The sequence below is a fragment of the Camelus dromedarius genome, chromosome 13, assembly GCF_036321535.1.
Source record: "Camelus dromedarius isolate mCamDro1 chromosome 13, mCamDro1.pat, whole genome shotgun sequence".
In the NCBI taxonomy this organism is placed as follows: domain Eukaryota; kingdom Metazoa; phylum Chordata; class Mammalia; order Artiodactyla; family Camelidae; genus Camelus; species Camelus dromedarius.
The window spans coordinates 2,400,005-2,425,584 of record NC_087448.1 but is presented as its reverse complement, the minus strand read 5'-3'; the positions used below and the strand labels follow the sequence as shown (position 1 = coordinate 2,425,584).

Sequence of the window (25,580 nt, the reverse complement as noted above, 5' to 3'; positions counted from 1 at the left end):
GCGATTGCGGAGGGAAAGGTGATGAAAGCAGGGATGCACTCACAGAAAGATTCCGATCACACAGACTAGAGGGGATGCCTCCTTGTAAGCGAGAGTTGAGGGGGAGCAGGGAAGGGGGGCCCGTAACCTAGCACTGTGAAGTTCCTGAATACGAGGGCTGACAGCAAAGACGGGGCACACAAAGAAAGGCTGAGAGTTACGGCGCGAGGCCGCCAAGACCTCAGAAAGGCTGCCATCAGGAGCCGGGGCCCAGCAAAATCAAACCTAGGGTTTCCCAGAGAAGGAAACTGCCATGGAAATTCCACCCCATCAGACGCACCCCCGGCACAGGTGGGGGGCATGAGACGTCTGAGGGGTCCCACCAGAACCTTCCAGCAGGGGCACCGCAGCCCAGGTGGGGACAGCCCGTCTTCTGTCTTCTGTCTTCTGTCCAGAGTGGGCACCTGCTGAGGACTGGTTGCCTGGGAAACAGCTGGTGGGCGTGGCCCCCGGGGACAGGGGCTGTTTCGGGATCCTGAGCCTCCCACCTACTCCTGTGCTGGGACACACTGACCTCGCAATCAACTGGCCGGAAACGTCAGCCACGCTCCAGTTTTAGAAACGGCTGAAGCCCCAGTGGATTCTGAACATTCCAGCTCAATGGCACCGACTCCAGTCAGGAAGATGCGTGCCTGTCACCCCGAGTTATCCTAGAATTTGAATGCTCCGCGCCAGGGAAACGTGGGTATTTTACCGCAGTGGTTATTTCATTTGGCACCAGGACTACGAACAACCAGTACTACCGACAAGTTAGACTGCAAACGACAGTGAGAAGCAAACGGGATTGAGATTAGTTGGTTCTACAGCATCTTGATAATTCTGGCACAACCCTAAGGACCAAAATGACATCACATTTGGAAGCTACATAAACTTTCAACTTCAAAAGAAAGTGTCTATTTTAAAACTTTTTCAAAATAAATAAAATCTAAAGAATGTTGAAAAAGTCATTAATGTTCTTATTGATCGGAGTTTGTCCATGTTTCGTATCTAATGTTTCCAACACCACCGTTCCTTTAAAGCGTAAAGTATTTTGTTTACTCAGAGTCTTCTGAAACTGACTGAAATAAATGGACACTCTTGGTTTTATAATATCCTAAAGGAAGAAGAAATACAGATTTTGCAGTTTTACAACTAACATATTTTGCTAAATATTTTCAACTGAACTACACATTTATTAGAAGTCTGCTTGGTGAAGTAATGAGAGTAGCTTCACCAAACTTATTTGATAAATGTAACCAGAAGAGCTTATGAGGAGCTTATGGGTTTCTGGCTTCATTTGCGTATGAGAAGTGTTATTTTTAGGTCACTTTTATGCTGGAAAACAATTCTAAAAATGCCTACATCATATAAGAATAAGACAGAAGCCTACCACCACCACGAATCACATTAGCAATTTATCTTTTAAAAAATACAGCATAATGATTCAGTTATACATAATACATACATATATATTCATTTTCATTATAGGTTATTACAAGCTATCAGAGCTATTTCCCTGTGCTGTATAGTAGGACCTTGTCGTTTATCTATTCTGTATCCACAAATCCCAAACTCCTAATTTATCCCTCCCCTCTTTTCCCCTTTGGTAACCATAATTTTGTTTCCTATGTCTGGGAGTACTTACTATTGTAAATCAATTATATTAAACTTCAATTTAAAAAAAAATGCATCCAGGCTGTGGTGTAAGACACTGACCCCTGGAGTCCCCCTTTCTAGGAACTCCTGTTGTCTGAGCAGCTCTGGAGCCTCCTGGTGACCACGGCGGACCAGGGTCCTGGAACCTCCACCTCCGATCTCCAGCAAACAAAATCCAGCTTCGTAGCACCCTCTAATCCATGCCCCGCTTAACCCTGCTTATTGCCTGGAGTTCCTCAAGTACTATGTGCATAGCTTTTAAATTTAGCAAGAACATCCTGGTCTGTTTGCCAGACTTCTCCCTCACCTCACAATTCCCCATCCACCCATGCATCCATCCATCCATCCATCCACCAACCGCGGGCTCGGGGAGTCCTGGCGGAGGGACGGGAGGCCTGGCCGGGCAGAGGCGCGTCACTCCCGAGATGGGAGAGGGTGGCTTCCACGGCAGACCTGGGGATCCAGGGGCAGCAGCTGGTCATCAACCTCGGGCTCTGTTTTCGGTGGCTCCCCACCGCCAGCACTGGGTACTGCAGCCAGCGCTCGGGCCCCCGGTCCCCGGAGGAAAGGATGTTTTCACGGTGCAGACCTCGTCCGGGGCAAGGCTGCTGGGCTTCTTCAGGAAGAGCCCCTGCCCAGCACAGAAGCCCCCTCACTCCCCTCCCGACGGGGCGAGTGCCCACAGAGCCAGTGCTGGAAGACGGGGGGCTCTGAACTCTGCTTTCCTCTTAACCCGAGGGGCAGTTCCGGCGCTGCCTTAATTCCTGGGAGGAGGAAGAGCACTCGCGTTCTGTTCATCCCGCGCCGCCGGTGGACAGCAGCGCCGGGCGCGTTACTGGTGCGCGTGGCTCGGAACAGCGGGCGCGTGGCCCTGGGGCTGTCACCGGCCGGGAAGGAAGTCCTCTCTCCTCGGATGCTGGAGAGACTGACAGCTCCTGTAAACACAACCCCGAGTCACTCCCCAGAACACGAGGCCACAGATTCTTGGCTGCATTTTCTCGAACCTGGATAGCTCAGGGATCGTTGTGGTGGCTCACCTCTTCCTCTGTGCCTTTCCAGGGGGGCCGGGGAGGGGTAGGCTCACATCTTAAGGAGGCGGACCCTTCTGAAAAAAATTTCTCAACATGTAAAAAGTAAGCTAAATATATATATATATATATATATATATATATATATATTTTTTTTTTTTTAATTAAAAAACAGGAAGGGCACAGGTGAAATGACCGCCTGCAGGACGGCCACCCCCTGGCAACAACCGACCAGCTGCTTCTCGGTCCTCAGGCAAATTCTCAAGTGGTTAGTTTTCAAGTAAACTCATCATTACACAGGGGGATGACTCATTTCTTCACAAATAGTAAATGGATTTATTAATCATGAGGAGTACGTGGTTTACAGAATAAACGCATCTGAAGGGTCCCTTAAGCAGAGACTGAAAACACAGACAGACCCACAGACGCTGGGTCAGTGGCCCAGGATGAACCACCTACACGGAATGAGGACCTGTATTTCCTCAGATCATGGAGGCCTTTCTATTTAAATTATCTCAAGAATTTTCTTTCTTCTTTTTTTAAACAAGTAAGCACACGACCTTGAACGCTTGCCAAACCTTCACTCTCGGGCAGCATCAGTAAACACTGCCCACACAGTGGCGGGCAGCCTATTTCTCTGACGTGCTAGGGGCTTCCTCACTGGAGGGCCTCCGTGTCCCCTTTCTGTTGCTCAGCATCCCTCGCAGCGCCTGCAGGTGGCAGTCTCCTGAAATGCTCCCCAAGAAAAAGGCCAATATCACTTCTGTGAATAAGAAGTGGTTTAGCTGGAACAGGCCGTGTGCTGGGAGAAAGTTACTCATCGGCACACAAAGGCCATGGAGACAAGAGCAACCCTCTTCTTTTCTGACAATATTTACCAACATCTCCACCAGCTAATTAAATCAGTGACCTTGAAAGGATGCCCACCCTCCCTGGGCCTCCATGCTCACAACCTCCAGATGAATTACATCACGCCGACGCCTGCCAGCCCTTCTCACTCAAAGCGACCCTGTATCTGCTCTCCCGACGGCCCCCACGCTGGGTGGCAGGAGTTTTCGTGTACTTGGTGCTGGCAGGGAGGTATCTTATCAAGTATAATATACAGTTTGATTTACTGAGACAAAGACAGCTGGAGGAATAAAAGTTTCCACTCTGCAGGCCAGTAGATGTCCAGGAAGGGAGCCTCGGGTCCCCCAGAACAGGTGACCTAACCACCATGTGACTCAGCTCTAAAATTCACCAACGGAAAGAGAGTCTGGAAGACAATACGGAATCCCAAGCTCTTCAAACCGGCAAGTATGGAAATGAGTTTTTAAAAAGAATCTGAACTAATATATATATATATATATATATATATATATATATATATATATATATATACAACTGAATCATTTTGCTGCACACATGAAAACTAACATTGTAACTCAACTACACTTCAATAAAAAATAAGAATTTAAAAAAAAATCAGGGAACTCTCCTTCAACATCCAGTCTTCCTGCTTAGCTGTCCCCGTTTCACTCTGAATGAATAATGTGGGGACGAAAAAAGAGAGAAATTAAGTAACTACCACCAAATGAAATGAAAGCCAAACTGTTAACCTGAAAGTTGCCTTGAGACCGGTCTACAGTGAAACCCCAAGGTCACTGCTGTCTAAGACCACCCAGCGCAGACAGCGCAGGGGCCCTGGGGATGACGGAGTTCACTGCAGCAAAGCCCCGGCCGGGGGTCAGGCGCTGAAACAGCCTCTCTGTGTCGTTCACCCACCAGCACTCTTTCTGGCTTAGGGATTCCAGGCCAAGTCGCTGGGATTCTCTAAGCTGCAGGTTCCTTATTCCAAAAATGGGGATCTGGGTGCCCCCGGCTACATCATGGGGTCTTTGGAGTATTATGTAAGATTCTATGTATGAAAATATCTTAACACTGTAAAGTGAAGAAAAACCCCTTTTGAATTTTAACCACTTCTTTTGATTGAAAGGGGGGAGGGACATGCAATTATCTTTCAATATTGATCAGAGTAATGGTTCCATTTTCATCATCTCCACTTCCGCAGAATTTTTTCAAAATCATTCATTGTCCACCAAGTTTCGGGACTGTTGCTTACACTTGTAATTTGGAGGTCAAAGATGGATGGATTTAAGTAACTACGTTTAATTTGCATAAAGCATGACGTTGCATGCATAAATGTTAAAGGTTACTCACTGATTCTGTATGAAAGAAGTCATTCTTAAGATATACATATAGATTTTAAGGTAACTATTAAAATCATTAATATGATGAACTCTACTATAATTTCTAATTTTGTCACATTGAAAAAATTGGAATTTAACACTACACCATAATTCACTCAAGTATTTCTACCAATACCATGTGGGCAGATTAAAGTAATGGTAAAACTACAGTTATACTTACGGTCATAAAGTATTAACATGATTAGAGAACACACAACTACTCAGTGTTGAAGCTTCAGTCACGAAAAAAAATCCACATCCAGCCTCTCGGACCACGACTGGGCGAGATATTATGGTCCTACACACACGTACTCGCCACAAACGCACAGCATCCCAAAACAGTATAATTATTTCTAGAAAATTTGGGACTCTTTAAAATTGACACTAAAAAGCCCAGTATTTATAAAACGCTGTGCATGCAATCATTCATCTCTAAGGTATATTATAGATAAAAATATTTGATCAAATATTTCAAATTTCGGTAAAAGCACAATAAGCAAAGAGCATTTTCTAAATCTCATCTTTGGGCATAACTATCACGTATGGCATGAGAAAACTGGGCCAAGTTTGAAGACACATTTTGCCTGATCAACTTTACAAAGGGCAGGTAGAAGTAACTTCATGCAAATTTAATATTTTCTAGTCCAATCAAGAAGAAATCAGAACGGCTAACTTGACTATCCTACCATTTGTAAATGTGCAGCCTCGAAGATTTAACCTAATTCTATTTCAGCAGAATTCAATGGATACAGTTCTAACACAACGAAGTCAATTAAATGAGACCACCAAGCACAGAGCGTCCTGTATTGTTTGCACCCACAGAGCAACTTGCCAGTATCCAGCACGTGCTCCAACTTTCTCTATTCAAACTTTCCTCTGCGCCTTTCATTTTAACGCAGTTGAAGTCTCTGCAACCATGCAGGAAGAAGTGGAATAATCAGTAGCAATTACTAACCTCAGCACTCCCTCGGTCTTGAGTGATGACTTCCCCAGCTCTCTTCAGAAAAAAACCTACCCCTGAACTCTGTCCACAATAATCGACCTTGAATGACTCAAAATAACCACCGCCATCTTGAAGAGCGCGTGCAAATTAATAAAACTGACACAGCAAGAATGTCCCCGTTTAAACGTGGAAGGCGCTGTTCTCGCAAAACCTACCACCTGGCAAAAGACATGTCTATCACTGCTGATTTGGGAGGTTCTGAAAATGTGTTGTTGATGAAAATGCCAGCATCTTATGAACACTCATTCTCCTCTAACCTGTAGTGGATGAAAGTCTGCAGAGATCACCTATTACAGGGGCCGCACTGAAGAACTGGGTGTGGGGGCGGGGCACCATGGTTTCCTTCCCCGAGTGCCCCCACCGTCTCCGGGGACTTGGCAATGCAGATAAAAGAGTTCAGGTACGTTTTCCCTTAAGTTTCTAAGGTGAAATGGGAACACTTGGTTCTGTGCTAACCGCCCCCCCTCAAAAAAACAACACAAAGAACCTTTCCACCTGCCAAATCTGATACCAAAAGTTCCCCAGCTCTTAGAACTCGGATTCCACAGAAAATGCATTCGTGGGAATTTAACAGAAAACCCATTATCCCCGTGCTGGGAGCGAAACTTTTGCAAGTTCTTTTCAGAGAAAGAAAGAGATTCATTTTAATATTAATCATTCAGAAAAAAAAAAGCAAGCATTCATGATCTAGTAAAACTCCTTCTCTGGGGGAAAGTGGGCCTGTGGCGGAAGAGCAAATCAAACCCTGGAGGTTCTCCCGACCCGGCTTGACAACCAGACAAATCAAAACAGGGCAGGAGTGATCACCCTAATCAACCCCGAAGAGTGAAGCCTCAGGCTGAACAATGGACGATTCAACAGCTGAAAGTTTAAGCTGTTTTTCTTATAAGGCATCGCGTAGCAAGGGCCAGCGCCGCCCCTCTAAAAACCCTGCGCTCTGCTTACCCATTCGCATCCTGGCAGTGTCTCTGAATACACAGCAAATCACAGAAGGTCGTCAGAGTGCAGTCCTGATACGGTTTCAGGATTAGAAGGCTGTTTTCCTTCATCCTTATTTTACTACGTAATTGAAAATGCTACTTCATTACTGCTGATAGTTATGCATGAAAAAATCTCCAGTTAAATTAAGAGGAGGATGAACAGTGGCTCCTGGAGATGGGAGTGGAACCAGTGCTCAAACAGAAAAGGCCTGCAGTTCTTAGGCAGGTACCAGCTCTGTTTTCAGACAGCTATGAGCTTTTTGTTTGGTTTGGTTTGGTTTTGAATCTAAGAACACCCATTTACAGAAGTGTCTTTCCTGGATGTACTCGTGGTTTCAAGGCAATGAGTATCAACAGCATTCCTGGATTTATTTTCCTTTTTAGAAGACCTTAACCGCTCCGGATGCTGACAATCTCCGGGGCCTCCCGGCGGCCCTGGGACCCAGAGGAGCGGGTGCCAACTAGCCCATTCCACAGACAGAGAAAGTGAGAGAGCGACTGGACGGCTTCCCTCTACTCATACACCACTCAGGAAGGTCAGGAGCTAGGAACCTGGTTTCCTGATTCCTGGGTTAGTGTCCCACACGGCATGCTTCCCTCCCCGAAGCACTATTTTTGTAAACGTTTCTCTTTCAATAAAGGAACTAGAACAAGTCACGTGACTTTCATTCACGAAAGCCAGTGTGTTTGCATTAGCACCTTAGTCGTCGGTTCCCGGGAAGGGGCAGGAACAGCGCACACGCCTATCTCCTGATGACAAGAGCCAGCCAAGCCAAGCGGAAACGCAGGCAGGGCAGAAAAAAGAAAGCGTGTGTGGTTTGTCAAGCCATCTCACTGGAGCTCTAAAAATATGCAAGTCCTCTGCTTTAAGACTTCAACAGGCGATGCTTTGAAACATAAACAGTGATTGCGTCCTTCCTTCTGAAACATTTCTCTTATCCCATAATTCTTTCACCCTGGGATGTGACTAAATAGTCCTTTTATCAAACAAATTTAAATACAGATGCTTTCGGGGCAATTCTTATCTAATCTGCCTTGTACATACACATAAACCAATTTTAGAACAAACACCCTACTAAAGAGGAACAGTGAAATAGCACAGTTTATGGTCTACACCACGCTGTAATCCTAACAACCAGATTCATAAAGTTCATTTTAAAAAGCAGTTTTACAAGCTTATGGTCACCAGTGGGGGAAGGGGAGACGGAGGAAGAAATCGGGAGTTTGGCATTAGCAGACACACACCACTATATACAAAATAGATAAACAACAAGGTCCTGCTGTAGAGCACAGGGAACTATATTCAATATCTTATAATAACCTATAATTAAAAAGGACATGAAAGAGAATATATATTTGCATAACTGAATCACTATGCTGTACACCAGAAACTAACCCAACACTGTACATCAACCATACTTCAATTTAAAATGATGGAAAAAAGAGAAAAACACTTTCAGAGCACAGTAAATTCAGAAGCATCGTTCCAGTTTCCAAACAATGACACTTGAACAGATAGGTTAGATTTTTCCACACGCATACTCACAAAATGCACGGCAAGGAAGCTTCTCCTTGCTCTTAAGTGAGATGGATAATTTAGGGTTACATGTTCACCTGCTCTGGACTGCATACAGACACACACACGTATTTGTATGTAAACCTAAGGGGTACTAACTTTTTAATTGGCTCTAGCATTGAAATCCCACCCCCATTGCCAATTCTGCCGAAAACAGCTGTAAACATGGCTGGAACCTTACCTCCTGGTCACTGCTTATCCAAATACCGAACACTACCCAAATGACCCCAAATGATTCTGCTTCAGCATAACTAATGAAGGGTTCCCATGCGGAACCCAAGGAGCTGGATGTGGAAACACATTCCACTTCTGAGAGCCAGGGCAGGGCACCCAATGACCCAGGAAGCCCATTTCCCATTTCATCTTCAAAGAAATGCCTTGCAAGTCTTGCTTCCACTAACCATGCTCCCGGAAGACACTTCTCTCCCGGGAACTTTTTATTTACGGGCACCACAAACCAACGTCGACGCGCATACGTGAGTGACACAGCAGTGAGTGTTCCTTCTGAGCTTCTCAAGGGTCCCTTCCTGGCTCCGCAGAACGCAATTTGGCTGCCACATTAATTAAGATGACATCCTCGTCTCCCCTAGTCTACTGTTCTCTCTGCTCAAATGAGTTTACTAGAAATCCATTTAGCGTGCAGTCCTTTTTTTTCTCTTTAATGTGGTTTTGGCACAATGGATCCATTGTAGTTATCTATTTTGCTTAAAAATAGTCTTTTTCCTTCCTCAGAGGGTATTTGCCATAATGCCCACACAGCTTTGGAAAAACAACAATCAAAAGCCATCACTCCGCTTTGTTCAGTCACCCTGAAACATACAAACCACTGTTTTGATTTCAGAATCCTGAATCCTATAGGTTGAAAGGAATTTTCTCCTGGTGGGAAAATCTGAAACAAAACAAGGCAAATCAGGTCTCTCTCTCAACTCATCTCTTGCGGTTGAAAATTTTCCCTCATCTGAAAAGGGCAATTGTATCGTACACGAATCCCGTTTCTGGACATACCTACTTTATCAGAAAGGCCTCGAATTCTTTTAGGCCTGTAGGCCAAGGGCTAGCTCATGCCTCCTGGCACTGCGAGAACCCACTCCCACGGCCCTCCTCAATCCAGCCCAGGTTTTCACTGCCTACTCCACCAGCAGCAGTACAAGGTGTTATGTTCTCAGGCTGTTTTTCTGATGAGAGTCAGATTTCAGCAGAATGCACTTTCCTGTTCACTGCGGTGCAGATCCGCTCGCCTGTGTGTTGTCACCCCCACTCAGCTGCGACTGTGCTGGGGCGCTTCTCCGGCCTGCGCCTGGGACAGCAGCTAACCATCCTTCAACTCCCAGACACACGAGCCATTCTTCAGATGCACCTGGAATGCGTAACTCCAGCAAAGTGACCTTCCGCTGAGAGTCACCATTCATGAAACACATCCTGACAGCTTCTGATTGACTTAATTAAATGCGGAAGCGCCAAATTCCTGACAATCCTCTGCGACTTTCCATCTTCTGTTCTGTGGTTTTCATAAAAAGGCAAAAAGCTTCTCCCCTATTCTGTTAGAATAACAGGGTATTCCCCCTACAGCTAGAACTTCAAATCCCGTGGGTACCATGAAACATAGGCTGGATTTAGACAGCGTTGGTCAGGTCTGTTTACTTTTGGAACAAAAGGTGTGTGAACCCCAGAGCCGACTCGATCATCACCTTTTAACCCTTGCAGACTGCTGACCTTGGGCCAGCACTGGACACCACTTAGAAGAGTGCTCACTACCACGGGCTTTGTGGCTCCCACGAAGCCTCTATCTTACCCGCAACCCTGCAGGGAAGCAGCTGCAAAATTAAAGAACTCTCCTGAACAGAATGCCCATCCCCGCCCCCCTCTTCCACCTCATCATTCCGAGTCTGACACAGTCAGATGCACCACCAGCTGCAAAGCACAACCTCCTCATGGATATTTGATGAGAACGTTTAGAACAATACTCGGGGCACCATCCCATCCAACCGTTCTGAAAAGATGGGTGCCATCCTCTTCCAACGTCTTCTCTGAAGCACAGATTCACATCACCTGGGCAACCAAAAAATGCTGGTGTCTGGGCCCTGCCCATGGGACACTTGACTTGCGCCCGGGATGACGAAGCCCCAGAGGTCACTTCTCAGCCCTCCACAGGGGATCTAACTGGGGCAGGTGCTCCCAGGATGGTCCCCAACCAGCAGCACCGGCACAACCCGGGGGCCCCTTAAGAACACACGTCCTCGGCCACACCCCAGACCTACTGCATTAGAATCTCGGGCTCATGCAGGTTTGAGGACCATTGCGTGTAAGCTGTGTGTAAGCAGTGCGACCACGTCAGCCCCTCAGGAGAACAAAGTCTGGCGAAAAAGCTCCCCCGGCTGACGTGTAAACTTTAAACGGTTAACTGTTCCCCGCGGCAGAGACCAAAATGGACGTTCACTTCCTAAACAACTTTGGGGCCTGTTTTTATAAACTTTGAGGCTGAGCAAGAATCACCGGGCGCGGCTCCAGGAAAACAAAGAGGAAGGTGAGGGCTGGAGCCCGGGCCTGCGAAACTTCAGGCGCCTTCCTAGCACGTTCCCCGCCTCTCAGAACAAGAAGCCCCCCGTGCCACCTGCTGGGGCGGCCGACCTAGGGGGTCCACCGGGTGCTGACGCTGTGGGAAAGAAGAAAGGGGCTGGGCCAAAGAAAGCAAGGCAAAGTCTCCGGGGCAGGAAGCCTCGCATGCAACCCAAAGACGGCCGAGTGCTCTCGGCAAGGCCTCCGGGGAAAGAGGGCCGACGTGCGGCCAAAAGCAAAACAAAACAGGAAACCTGCGCCCGCTCTCCGGCATCTGGGTCAAGGAACCCAAGGAAAGAGGAGTTGACCCCCGACGCCCCCACCCTCCCACCGCCGCGCAGGCCTCACCTTTCACAACCGTGGCCTCTTTCAGGTGATGCGACAGGAAGTCGATGCTCGCGTAGGTGCTGGCGGAGGGCAGGGCGGCGGGGCCCGGCCCCCCGCACGCCGCGCCGGCGCCGCCGCCCCCCACCGTGCTGATGAGCCCCCCGAGGCCGCGGGCCCGGCCCCAGGCGCTCCTGTCTCCGGTTTGCGGGTGTGGATGCTGCTGCGGGGGCGGCGACCGCTCTGGCTCGTCCCTCACGTCGATGGCGATGTAGTTGAGGCCGTTCTGGAAGCCCGCAGAGGTCTCCCGGCGCATGGGAGAGCCGCTGCCCCCGGGGCAGCTGACCAAGCCCCCGGGCTGACCCGGAGTCCATTGCCGAGCCTGCTGGGGGAGTGGTGGCTGCAGCTGGCGGGGGGACGTGGGGAGGTCCTCGCCCCCACCCAGGACGCCGCTGCCGCCCCCTTCGCTGCTTTTCCTGAGAGAGACGTTTTCCACGGAGGCCGAGTTGTGGCGCTTGGGGTTGTGGGCGAAGGACGGGGACACGGGGGTCACAGTGGTGGTCGAGGAGAAGGTCTCAGAGCTGTGGCGGCGGCGGCCCCCCTGCGGGTCTGCGCGGATGACCTTGGCACCCCGGTGTGGGTCTGGGGCCTGGCTGGCCTGCAGGAAGGCCTCGACCCCCGACACCTGATCCATGAGACTCAGCCTCTTCAAGCCGGCCACGGGGCTGCTCACGCGGCCACCGTCCGGCTTCGGGGGCGCCGCGATGGGTTGTGGCGGGGTGGCAGCCACGCCGAAGGCCATCTCGGTGTAGTCACCATTGTCCCCCGTCTCCGAGGACGAGGAGGAGGCAGCGCTGGGGCCCTGGGAGGTGGGGGCCGGAGGCAGAAGGTATAGCTCCCCGGGCGGCGGAGGCGGAGGCGGGGGTGGCGGCTGCAGGGCAGAGGAGGGGGCGGCCGGGCGCGGGGGCAGCGGCGGGTAGGCGGAGGCCTCGGGGGACAGGAGTGCGTCCAAGGAGCCCACAGGGTCCCCGCCCTGGGGGCCCGGCTGGGGTGACTTGGGCGAGCTGAAGTCGAGGTTCATGTAGTCGGAGAGCGGAGAGCGCTGTCGGCTGTCGCCGCTCGTGCCTGGGGTGCCCGAGCCCAGTGACGAGGCCGGGCTGCTTGCGGACAGCAGCGAGGACGACGAGGCGGCCGAGGCCAGCAGCGGAGGGGCGGGCGGTGACAGGCGCGCGCCCGCCTCGCCGAAGTCAATGTTGATGTACTCGCCGGGGCTCTTGGGCTCGGGCGGCAGGGGGTACTCGTGCATGCTGGGCAGGGTCTGCAGCCCCTCCAGGGACAGGCGCGTGGGTCGAACGGCCCGGCAGCGCTGGCCCAGGAAGCCCTCTGGGCGGCCACTGCCGCTGCCACCCGGCCTCCCGGGCGAAGGCACTGCTGGGTGGGGCGGCTGGGTGTGGCCGCCGCCACTTGCCCCAGCTGCGAAGGCGCTGGCCGACTGTGTGGACCCCGGGCTGGCTGGCGGCTCCAGCCTCTCTTCCTCCAGGATGCGCCCCACGGGGGAGCTCATGAGCACGTACTGGTCGTTGTCCCCTGTACAGGTGTATGGAGCCTTGTAGGAGCGAGGCAAGGAGCTGTAGCAGTAGCCGGGGACGCCCCGCAGCATCTCCCCGCTGCCATGCAGGGCAGCAGAGAAGTCCGGCGGGGTTCCCGCGGTGCCTGCGTCGCTGGGGGACATGTTGAGGTAGTCCCCGTTGGGAAGCAGCTTGCTGTCGGCGTTCTCCATGGACAGCTTGGAGCCACACCACATGCGCATGTACCCACTGTCCTCGGGAGAGCTCTCAGCCGGGGAGCTGGCCTTGTAGTTGCCCCCGTTCCCTGGAAAGGCCCTGCTGACCGCCGAGGTGGGCGTGGGCACTCCAGCTCCCGAGGGGGGCAAGGCCGTCGCGGCAGCGCGTGGCTGCAGAATCTGCTTCGGGGCAGACACGCTAGTGGGGCTCATGGGCATGTAGTCGTCACTCTTGCAGCTCCCGCTGCCACCGCCCATGAGGGCCACGCCAGGGGTCATGGGCATGTAGCCATCGTCCGTGCCCAGGTTGCTGCTGGAGCTCCTGTGGGACCCGATCTCGATGTCACCGTAGTCTTCGGGGTAGGGGTGGTAGGCCACTTTGGGAGAGGAGGCAGGGCAGGAAGGGCAGAGACGGCCCGAGCTGCCAGAGAAAGTGGCCCGCATCAGGGTGTATTCATCCAGGGAGGCGGAGGAGGGCTGGGGCACTGGCCGCTGCCGGGCAGGTGTGGTCAGAGAGTAAGTCCTCTTCCTCAGCCCTCTGTCCAAGTCCTGGGCCCCGTCCCCTGAGACTCTGCGATAGGGACGGCCACAGTGGCTTAGGGGCCGGTCCATGGTCATGTATCCGTACAGCTCGCCCCCGCTGCCGTCCCTGGCCGGGGGGGTCTCGGCGATGGATTCGGGCGTGTTGCTCCTATGGCTGCAGAAGGCTCTCAGGTCCCCGGGGCTAGAGCCATACTCATCCAAGGACATAAAGCCAGGGTCGCTGGGGGAGCCCGAGGCCGAGGCGCTGCCGCTGGAAGGTCGCTGGGGGTGCAGGGGGTGCTGCAGGTGCGGGTGCGGGCCTGGAGGCGGCGGGTAGGAGCCCGAGCCGTGCCCGCTGCTGGACGACAGGCTGCCTGGGCTGGTCGCGGCTGGGGGCGAGTGCGCCACGGGCATGGACATGGAGCGGCTGTGATGCAGGGCGCCCCCTGCCGGCGCCAGCGTCACTTTGCTCGCGCGGCCGCCGCAGCCGCCGCTCAGGGTGTGCGAGCGGCTCAGGGGCGCGCGCACCGGCCCCGGACTCAGGGGGCTCCCCGCCACCGACACCGGCCTGCCGCCCGCCGCCCCGGTCCCGGCGGCCGCGCCGCCGTCGCCCTCGCTGGCCGTGCGCACCCGACACGAGCTGCATTTGGCTGCCGGCGGGGTGGCGGCCAGACTGTCGGTGCGCGAGCGGCGCACCAGGCCCGTCTGGCTGGGGGGCAGGTTGACCAGGTGATGGTGGCGGCGCGCGCCGGGGACGCTGATGGGATGTGTGGCCGACGAGCCTGACGACTGGCTCTTGCTGCGCGGCCGGAACTCGAAGAGCTCCTTGAGCGCCTTCATGGCCTCCAGGATCGTCTCATGGATGTTCTGCGCCACCACCGAGTCGTCGGCCTGCATCCACAGCTCGCCGGGGCCCGTGACGGCAGAGCGGCCCACCTCGATGAAGAAGAAGCTGTCCGAGTGGCCGCAGCGGCGGATGTTCATGAGCTGCAGCGTCACCGACGGCTGCTCGCAGTTGAGCTTCACGAAGCCGATGGTGCGCGCCGACAGGCACAGGCGGTACACGCCCGTCAGGTTCTTGCTCTGGCCCAGGCCCTTGGGCTTCAGGTTCACCTGCCACACCTCGCGGTAGGCGGCCGTGGCGGGCGCCACCAGCCCGTAGCTGTCATCGGCCACGGCGGCGCCGGCCGAGCCGCCCAGGGCGCCGGGCAGGGAGGCGCTGCAGGACCCGGCGGTGGCGGCGGCGGGGGGCGCGTCGCCGGCGCTCGCGCGGCCCTCGCTGACCAGGTCGGTGAGCGCGCGGTACCAGCCCTCCTGCTCCTGCTCGTTCTCGGCCGCCACGGCGAAGTACTCGTCCTTGGTGTAGAGGGCGATCAGGTACTTGTGCTTGGCGTCGGCGCGCTTGTGGATGTTCAGGCAGCAGTCGAGCGCGATGACCCGCTTCGGGGCCCCCGCCTTGCTCCGCCACTTCTTCTCGCTCTCGTAGTACTCGAGCCGCGGCGGCTGCGGCGCCGGCCCCCCGCCCGCTGTCGCCGTCGCCTCGTCGCCGCCCGCGCCGGGCCCGCGCAGCACGAAGAAGCGCTTGTGGCCGTGCTTCTGCTTGCGCAGGTAGCCGCACTTGCGCACGCTGTGGTTGTTGTTGTTGTTGTTGTTGTTGAGGTTGGGGCCGTCGCCGCCCGCCGGCCCGGGGGGCCCGTGGAGCGGCGGGCTCGCCATCGCGGGCGCTTCAGGCCGCGCCGCCCGGCCCGGCTTGGAAGGGCTGGGGGTAGCGGAGGGGGGCGCGGGCGGGGGCGGCTCCCTCCCCCCCTGCTCGCCGGCGTCCCTCGGGCCCAGGAGGTGGGGAAGGTTGGGGGAGGCCCGCGGGGGCCGGCACCGCGCGGTGGCGCAGCGCCCTCCCCGCTCCGGGGCCCCAGAGGATGCCCGGCGCAGGCGGTGGCCGCCCCCTGGCCCGGCTGCCCGCGGCTGCTGCCTCCCGGGCTCTCGGGCGGCGCCTGGGGACTCGCTGGCTGGGCCGAGAGTCGGGGTCCCCGAGCCGCGGGGCCGAGCCTAAGGCGCGCGCGGCCGCACGGGTCTCGCCGCCGCGCCGCGTTCCGGGGTGCCGGGGTGTGCCCGGGTACTCGGGGTCCGCGCTGCCTCTGGGGCTGCTGCTGCTGCTGCTGCTGCCAACGGCGACCCGGGCTCGTCGCGGTCCCCGCCGCACAGTGAGTAACACATCGCGCACCGAGTGACTGAACTAAGAAGAGCAAAACAACATGTGACTCGGCGTTACGCAGGCACACACGGCGCGGCCGCCCCGCCCCGCCGCCCGCATTGGCGCCGTGCCCCCCGACGGACGGCGCGCGCGGCCAATGGGCTCCGGGCGCGGGGGGGGCGGGCCGCGCGCCCCCGCCCCGCCCCCCTTTCTCCCCAGGCCGCGTTTCCCGCCGTCCCCTCCCCCTCCCGCGGAGGCCGGGGCCCAGGCGGGGTGGGGGCCCGCCCGATCCTCATTAATCAGAGGCTCGTTGTGGATGCCGGCGGAGAAGATGCCACCCAGGGCGGGAAAAGGGACGCGCGGGAGGGGCGGGGGCCGGCCGCCGCGCGGAGGGCCCTGCCCTCCCGCCTTTGACTCAATTAATTGGGCTCGGAGCTTCCGCTGGGGAGGGGACCGGGGGAGGGAACACTGCAGGGGGCTGGGGCCGGCGGAGATCAAGGGCGGAGACCGCCAGCCAGGGCTCCATGCAGGGGAGGGGGCGGTTGCACCCCACTCGGGCCCCGCATCGCTCCGCCGCGGCCCACTCGCGAGGGCCTAGAACGGGCAATGAACTTGGCTGCCCTCTGAGAACCCCCTTCCCCCAACACACTTCAGTCTGCAGATCCGGCGCCCAGGCTTGAGAAGGGCGCGCGCCCGCCCGCCTTGGGTTTGCGCCTGGGTGGTTCCCGGGTGACCGGCCCGCGGCTTGTTTACGAGCATCACATTAGTCACCGGTGAGCTCTGGATCGATAGCAGCTTCGTGCCCCTTCCTGGAAGGAGAGCCGGGATGCGGGAGGGAGTGCGGGTGCGGCGCCCCCAACCCCAGGCCGCGCAGGGTCCCACCCGCTCAGGGGCGCCCTTCCCCCGCACCCGGTCGTGGGCCCTTTCCGGGGCGTCATCAGCGCCATTCACTTGTCAGGTTCTCGGGAAGTTGAAATCGTCTGTTGGGGATGTAATGGGAGAAAGAAGGAGGACGAGCAGGAGTAGAAAACTGCAGTTTCCACAGTGGCGGGCAGAGGGCGGGCTCCGGCAAACAGCCCAGGGAGCCGGGTCCCCGCGGCGGCTGCCGTCCTCCCGGCAGACCCTCCGCACCGCGCGGAGGCGCCGGAGCGGGCGGCGGCCGGACCTGCTCGCCCTCAGCCGGCGGTGGTTGCCGCGCGGCAGATGCCCTTGAAGAAGCGCTTCGAATTGTTACACCTACATGGCTTTTGTGACTTTCAATGTCAAATACAAATAGGACCCACCGTACAAGCAATCGCATCTTCTAAACGACAGTGAGGGCTGCCGGTGAGGGTGGGGGTCCCCGAGTTCGGATCTGAGCAGGCTCCGGATCCTGCGGAAACTAGCCCTTGTCTTTTTTTTTTTTTTTTTTTTTTAATGCACCTGTGTCTTCATGAAATAATTTGAAACAATAATGTTGGCTATTTTTTATTAAATCCTGGAAGTTTGTCTTTGAATGTTCTCTATACTTTATAAAAGTCTTTATTTTAAATACAATGAAGTCAAACTTAAGAAAAATAATTTAAGATTGTAATTTTTGAAAGGATGATATATATATTTTAACATGTTTGTAAAAATGTGACAAAATATTACTAGTTAATTTTATGGGCCAAGAGACCCCCACTTACAGTTCCTAACATTTTGTTTCGTTGTGTATGCAAGTTATGATTATTGATGAGTAACAAACAGAATAATCAATGACACAAATAGCATCATAGAATTTGCCTCAAAGAGGTACATTTAAAGTCGAGTCTTCATTTTAAAGCATGCTTTAAAAATTAATACCGCTAGGAGTGCCATTTTAAGTGTGTGTACCTGTGTGTGTTTCTACGTGTGAATGTGGGTGTGTACATGCACGTATGTGTGTGTGTGTGAGATTGTGTGTATGTTGGGGGCACCACCCTTGTGGACACTACCTGGTTTTCTGTCCTTTGTAGCTCTCGTTGCCCTTTTTTATGGTAACAGATGTTGCCTGCTCAGAAAGGAGGGATGAAGGCATTCTCATCTGGAAGCTGGAGCAAACGGAGCCCACTTTCATTAGTCTGTGCTGATTTACAGCAGGGGGACTGCCTCTGTGTTCAGTAACCCTACCTAGCAGAGAACGATGGTGGGGCAACCTCTTTGCAGCATCATGTGACAATCATTTCTTCTGAGAAAGTATCTTTTCTTTTTGATTTTGGCTTTTCCTACACAATTAAGTTTTCAAATGTTCATTGAATATTTACTGTACCCATCGGATGTTAACAGGTCCATCTTGGGTTGTTCTGGTCCTTCCCTCAGAGCTGGTGGGTGTTCAATGCCAGGGTTCAAGTTGAGGTGTTGGAAGCTGTCCGTCAGCAGTTGGCACTATCCCCACTACTACTGCCCCATCACTGGTTGGGGCGGACAAGGTAGGGTGAAGCATTATCACCTGTATGGGAGGTGTTCTTATACAGTAAGGTCACACAGATCTGCAGCAAAACTGCAAACTAATTGTCATTCTGAGGTCCTAGAACCTCTGACTACAAGTGTGGGGGAGTACAGTTTCCATTCTCATTAAGAAGTCAGTCCATGAAGCCAGCAGAAAAGAACTCTGTAATTAGAAGTAGCCCAGTCTTCTTCCTCAACGAAGGAACTGGTTGTCTTTCTCCCTTTCAGGGGCCAAATAAACGATTTATTTATGTAAAGCTGGTTTGACACCTTGTGATTTTCCAACTGTTCTCCCATACTTTTGCATCAAAAGTCAGCTAATAACATCTGCCAGCCTCCTCTCTGCACTGAGCTGGGTGCTACTTTTGTGGCCGGTTGCCAGCAAGAGCCTGGATGAAATATTTTCTCATGGACCAAGATCTTTTGTTGGAAGTTCTCTTTCCTTTCATGGATAACAAAATAGCTGTATCTTTTAGCAAGGAGTGTTTTTTGTTTGTTTGTTTGTTTTTTAACATAGAATCTTACACAATGATTCTTTTACTAAAACAAAAAGTCCTTTCTGGAATAATTTATACCTTTTATAAAGTAATCAATTTCCTAAAAATGTAGATATTAAAAGTGTATCATCAATACATAATACAAATAATAGTAACGCAAATAATAGTAATAATAATAGTGACCATCATTCATTCTCTTCCCTGTTTCATAGAAGAAAGGTATGTATAGGAGGAAAAAGTAGGTAGCATTCCAGTGCTTGAGAGTCCCCCACCCCCACCTTTTTAATTCTTAACCCTACATCAGTTTGACAGTATTTTCTATCTGATGACTGTCATCTACAAACTGACTATGCAGATCATTAAATTGAAATATTATATAGACAGTTAGAATAGCTTTAATTTAAAATGTATTTTAGCAGTAGAGATTTAAATGTCAGACGTTTATGTCGTAGTCTTTGAAAAGAATGGCAACATTTCATGAGTTTTGCCATACTAAGTAAAGTGTTTCAGCTGCTCATTTAATAAATATCCCTTTCTGTGATGAATGAACCCTGCAGATGACTTCCTATCTAGGGTCCATACAGGGACTTACTGCACTTGAGTAGCTAGTTGGGGTTTTTTTTTTCTCCCTCGCAAGTATATTGCTAATATGTTTCAACTGAAATTTCACAAGGATTTTGTAACCTGCCAGCTCTGTGCAACAGAATAATTTACACGCGGGAACGCAGCTGCTGTCGGACTGTTCACTTGTGATGCGCTCACGTAGATTGTGTCAATTAGAAGTTATAAAGGCTTTCCACCTCAAGATTTATTTTGCTCATTAAAAATGCTGATGTATTTTACATAATCCTTTTCTTAAGTACTCATTTGGGGAAGAGGGATTTTCCAAACTAAATGATTTCTCATTTGTGTTTATGCTAGAGCAAACTACTATAACACTTAAAATAAAAATTATTCTGAAAAGTGTATGAATGGAATGAATACTATTTGGGATAAAGCTCATTTATGGAGTAGGCACAAGAAGAGCTAATCTAATATTCAAAATATTTTCATTTCAAATAAAATCATGTTGAAGAAATATTAACACAGAAACAACTGATTACATAGTGACTGCAGTTAGTAACTTAAGATTCTTATTCATTCACCCCTGAATTTTGTTGTGTTTGAATTTTGAGAATGTATCTAGATTTAAAAAAAAAATTTCCCCAAAGTTTCCATGACTGAAATGAGAATTTCACATTAATGACTGTATAATATTACTGAATCATTAAAAAACAAAAGTTTTCCTTCTTAGAACATCCCTCTTCCTTGGCCCTGGCACCTAATAGCCTGGTACTTTGCATGACTAAATTGATGTGCTCGCTGTTAATGTTCTAGCTGCTAGGTTAAAATGTTGCTTGTTCTGTTGTATTGTGTGTTTGTTTTTTTCCTGCAGAGTAGAACAAAAGTGTCTGCTTCTCAATATGTAGTTCATGAGCAGATGACATTTTTTTTAAAAGTCTCTAAAATGACACAGCTATATTTTCTGGGCGGAGAGCGGGGGTGAGCAGGGGAGCCAGCTGGGAGTGTCCTTGAACGGAGCACAAGTGTTAGGAAGGGAAGGATCAGCCCAAGTTCATTGATCCCACTGTTTGTTCTAGAAGCAAGCTTTCGCCCTGTTTTTGCAAACTGCCCAGAGAGGCAAATCAGGCACAGGCTACCCAGCTTTTTGCCAGATGCACCAGTGTTTTGTGGACTCGAAACCTTCCTCTCCTCTGCAGTTATTCGTGGGCTGTTCCAGGCTTGCCTTTCAGTCTGGTTTTTTTTTTTTTTTTTTTTTTTTTTCTAGAGTTGTTTTGAAATCCAACCTAAAGATAAGAGAGGAAATGTGACCCGCTCTTGTGAATGCTGCCACCAACTGGCAATGCTTTTTCCCAAGGCAGGACCAGCTACCAGGCGACTTGTCACAGCCAGACTGGTGCCTGCTTTGATAGAAAGCTGGTTACAACCTCACCTTCACTGGCTCTGCTCAAATCTTTAAATAAGTCGATAGAAACTATTTGAGATAAAACAAAGATACCAACAATGAGTGACTAAGGACAGATGACAAAAGAGGAATGACTGTGTTAGTAAGCTTAAGAACTTCTTTTTAATGGATTGGTTATCAAGCTATTATGTTCACATTTTCTAATACACTTTGTATCTCAATTTGCATCTTTATTTACCCAGAATAGCTATTGTATAAAAATATATATCAATGTTCATTTAAGAGTTTATCTAGCCAGTGAATTAAACACAAGAATCTAAACAGGATTGTTTCAGAATATTTACTTGAGCAAATCTAAGGGATACAACTGAGAGGTCCTTTTCTCGCAAGCAAACTTTTTATTGTATTTCTCCACTAACTTGACCTAGTCAGTCTCTCTCTCTCTCTTTTTTTTTTTTTTTTTTTTTTTTTTTAGAATAAGCCACAGTCATCTTGAGAAATATTGGAAACAAGATTTGAAAAAGTATGAAGGAAAGAAAATATATTTTAAAAACTATAAACTATTTTTAAAGCTGTAAGTGACAAATGGCAGTGAAGTGTCAAATGTGGCTACCTTTTTGATTAAAATAGTTTGAATTTATGAATTCATGGCTTCCTTATCAAAGCTAAATGTATAAATTACATTTTCCTTCATAACTGCTTCAGTTCCAGCTTTTAGGCAACGCCAGTGCCAGAGACAGTCAAGGGAGTGGCGGTGTTTGAGCTAAGCCATCCGTGTAGGGTGAGGAGGTCAGAGGATATGATTTATTTGCCACCAAACATTTTTTTAAGTACCTTTATCGTGCATGAAAGAGAAAAACCCCAGTATATAAAACAGCAAAAATACTACAGCTGCTAACAAGAATGACGGGTGAGGACAGTTCCTCAGCGTATTTACATGTTGTGGCCTTTGATTCTCACTGAGCTGCGAGATAAATAAAAAATACGTCATTCTCCCATGAGGCCAATATTATAAATATATGATTTGGACACAAGTGGGAATCCAGCTAGGTCCTTCACTCCCATTCCAGGTAACCCTTTATAACCTGTCCTGTGAGCCCACATGCAAGGGTGCAGAATGACTAGCTGTTCATATACGTAGGATGCTTTTTGCCTTGTTTAGAACACTGGTAACACAAATGACATTCACTAAACTCAAGTAACTTGAGGAAATAGGCACCCTTGAGGTTCACAAGAAAATAGAGCAACAACTTGTGAAATTAAAGCAGGTGCCACATTTCACTGTTTGCCACTGACTGTTAAGTGTTAAACGGAGATTTCAGTTCAGATAAAGACATTCTAAGAATCACCCTGTGAGTGAAACGTGTTCACTGTTGTCAGCCGGTGTTTTCATGTCTGCCGGTCCTTTATTAAAGTGTCTATCTATCTTGTTTCTAAAAGAGAAAAAAAAGAATAATATATGGAAAATTTCTTAAAATTACATTTATACTACAAGAATGTCTTTTTAGGTAGTTACTAGCAAGAATGTAAAAGCACTATTTTTCACTGCTATTAAACAGCACACAGAAAATGACACACATTGGTATTTTGAGACTTGATATTATTCTGTTTTTATTTTGGCAGGGATGTCCCTGATTTTAAAAGTTTTACACAGTCGGAGTGGATCACAATTTCAAAATGACAACTGTACCCCTCACAGTATAAATTAAAAAGGAAATTATTATGAGATTGTCATTCAGCATCATTGTTTAAAGTCACATTATTTTTCAGTTATAGAGTAATAGAAAAGTGGGATTATCCTTTATTATGTAGGTGAATTTATATCTTTCTCAATTTAAAATATAAAAACCAGCAAGCACTAAATTACTAAACATACATGAAGTATTTGAGTATCTAACAGTTCAGGAACTGTCTAGAGCATAGGTTTTTGCCCCTTCAGTTTTCTATCTAAATAATAAAGCATGATTTTTCTTCAGTGATTTATGTTTGAGAAATTTCTTTTTTCTTGTGCCTTTTGTTACAATATTGTCACATGTAATTCAGAATAAAAAATTGTTACATGTCTTTACAACCATCATCCGGCATTTTTCTTGACTTCTTACTGCTGTATTCTAATTCCTAATGCAGCTGTTTTCGCCTCTGTAATATATGGTAGAGAAAGCCATTTTCATCTGCAAGCCCAGCGAGGTTCACAAAGTTTCTCATGTCACATCAGATAACATTCAGGACAATTCCAGAAAAAAAGAAGAGACAGTGAGAAGAATGTCATCTGGGTTACATGGGACTGTCTTCTGGGTCAGACTGTGCTTGCACTTAGGCGAAAGGAGGGATGAACTGAGGCAACTTTAAAATTGATCTTGTTCTAAATGGCAGTTTAGTTTAGTTTAGTTTTACTGATGTGAGGCGTTGAGCAGTTACCATTTAAGCTCATCTGCTCGTCGCCCTGAGCTGTCAGAGCTCTCCCCGCTGCTCTCATGGGAGCCCCTGCCTGGCTCTTCCGTCCTCATTTATTCCTCAGTTACACTAGCAACCCCGTTTCTAATGGTATCAAAGTCCCCGTCCTTCATTTCAAAATGTTTCCTAACTATAGTAAAACTATTTGCTACTGTGTCTCATTGCTGTTTTCCATCAGTTCTTTTTCTTCTTTTAAGTTCTCAAGCAAGTTCACCTTTCTCTCTAAGTGGTGCTGGCGATCTCCGGCTAACTCCATGGGAGGGGGAACCCATTTTGTCTCCCCAAGTTTGCTTTCTGGATGTTGTTTCTAGTCATGACTGGATTACAATTTCAAACATAGCAATGCGTAATTAAAACATTTTAGCAACAATAACTAAGTGCTCATTTTAGAAACAAGACACATCCATTTAAAAGAGATTGAGGGTCCTTAAACCCTGTGCTTGCCAAGTTATCAGCTGAACACTGCGGGAAAGGAAAACGGTAAATGAAGTGTCGACATCTCACCTAAGGGAAATTACTTTTAACTAGTCAAACACTAGAAATTCTACCTGGTTTATTTTTGGGTTAATGTTTTTAAAGCTAATGATATAACTACTGATCCTGAAGGTCTACAACATGAGGAACTGTCTGCTGAGTTGGGAAGACTCGTAGGTGGTGCCCAGTTGCGTTATCTGATGGTAAATCCATGCTAAACTAACAAAGTGTTTGATTCTATCGAATTGATCAACGTTTTAGCCATCCGTGTGTGCTAGACACGATGTGTGGTCCTGTCGGCACCGAGACTCAGACCTACAGGAGCCGCCCCACTGTGCCCCTCGGGAAGGACCGTCCTCCACGGGTGTCTCCGGCTCTGAGACCCCTTGCTGGTAAGTGAAATGTGCAGGTCCTGGATGACTCCCTCCAGGAGAAGCAGCAGGCTTGCTTACCTCCTGCTACAAAAGAGGCGGCGCCCCCGAGCCTGGCGCACCCGCTCTGACAGCCCCCCTGCGGGGACTGCCACCGGGAATCTCCGTGTCAGCCCGGAGATGTGTGGGGGCGGGGAGGTGAGAGGAACAGAAGTGTGCTGCTGTTTCCTGTGGCACAGGGCTGTGGCCCCAGCAGCTCAGGTCCTCTGCCAGCGAGCGTGTCACAGTGACAGGCTAACTGAGCAGCTCAGAAGGAAAGCACAGTAAAATCCCAGCCCGTGGGGGATCCTCAGGACCCTCACAACCCGGGGAGAGAGGGAGCCGGTGTGTATATAACTGGAGCTGGGGGCCCCTGGTGTTCCGTGCAGGAACAGATCCGGCTTCACAGGGGAAGAGGGTGTCTCCTAAAGTTGGCATTTTATTTCATTTCTGGAGAAGACAGACTATTTGATAAATGGTGCTGGCATAACTGGAAACTGTATCTGAAGGCATGTTAAAGTTGCACCCCTGTCTCCTTCCACTGAAATGTCAGATGAGTCAAAGATTCAAATATTAAACCATGAAACTGTAGGACTTAGGAGAAAAGGAAAGAAATATTGACGCATTTAACTTTCTGAAGTAGTGTTCTGTGGAGAAAAATATGGTAACAACAAAATCAAAGTGCAGACAGCAAACTGGGAGGAAATCACGGCCAGTATCACAGATGAAGAGCTTCTTACGTGCTTGTTTAATGCCTTAAAGGCTCCTCCTGTGAGGCGAATAATGAGGAGACCAAAACCAACATGAACACAGGTGAAGGGTCTGAACACAGAGGTCACAATGATGAAAACAAACGCAGGAGAGTCTTAAGCCTATAAAAGCTCATAATAAGGTAAATGCAAATTAAACCACAGAGTGGTACAATCACTTACCTACCCGGCTGGCAGACTGAGAAGTGTGATAACACGGCGTGTTGGCCAGAATGTCCGGCAGGCTCCCACGCGAGGCTGCCGGTGGTACGCACTGAAGCAGAGCCTGGGCAGGACTGTACGTATCAAAGGGACACAAGCCCACGTTCCTTGACTGACAATTTAACTTCTAGAAATTACTCGTGCATACATGAAATGATTTATTTACTAGAGTATTTATTGCATTATTGCTCAGAATAGAAGTTGATATTCACGTGAAATAATATGTATTGGAGGAACTTCATTACAGTCTTGTCTGGAATAGCCAAAATTTGGAAGCAAATTGACTGCCAATAATTTAGAACTGGTCAAATCATATATGTCTGCAATCCTATGTGACTGTGGCGTGATCCAGGCAACACGAATCGCACGGACTGTGATAGCCAAAGATGCAGTGTGCACAGGGAAAGTAAGTTACAGGGCAGTGTGTAGAACAGAGTGATACCATTTTTATTTAGAAAAAAAATATGTGTGTGAATGTGGGAAGACATTTTGGAA

The 25,580-nt window shown here is 50.0% G+C and overlaps 1 protein-coding gene across 1 annotated transcript in view; it reads right to left on the bottom strand.

Annotated features, from left to right (window-relative positions):
* Positions 1-15,909, bottom strand: part of IRS2 (insulin receptor substrate 2) — a 30,908-nt gene extending 14,999 nt beyond the window's left edge. The window contains exon 1 of the mRNA XM_031465654.2: positions 11,394-15,909. Within this exon, the coding sequence (XP_031321514.2) occupies positions 11,394-15,390 (3,997 nt within the window). The 5' untranslated portion in view covers positions 15,391-15,909. The remainder of the gene's footprint in view (positions 1-11,393) is intronic.
* Positions 15,910-25,580: the final 9,671 nt, after the last annotated feature.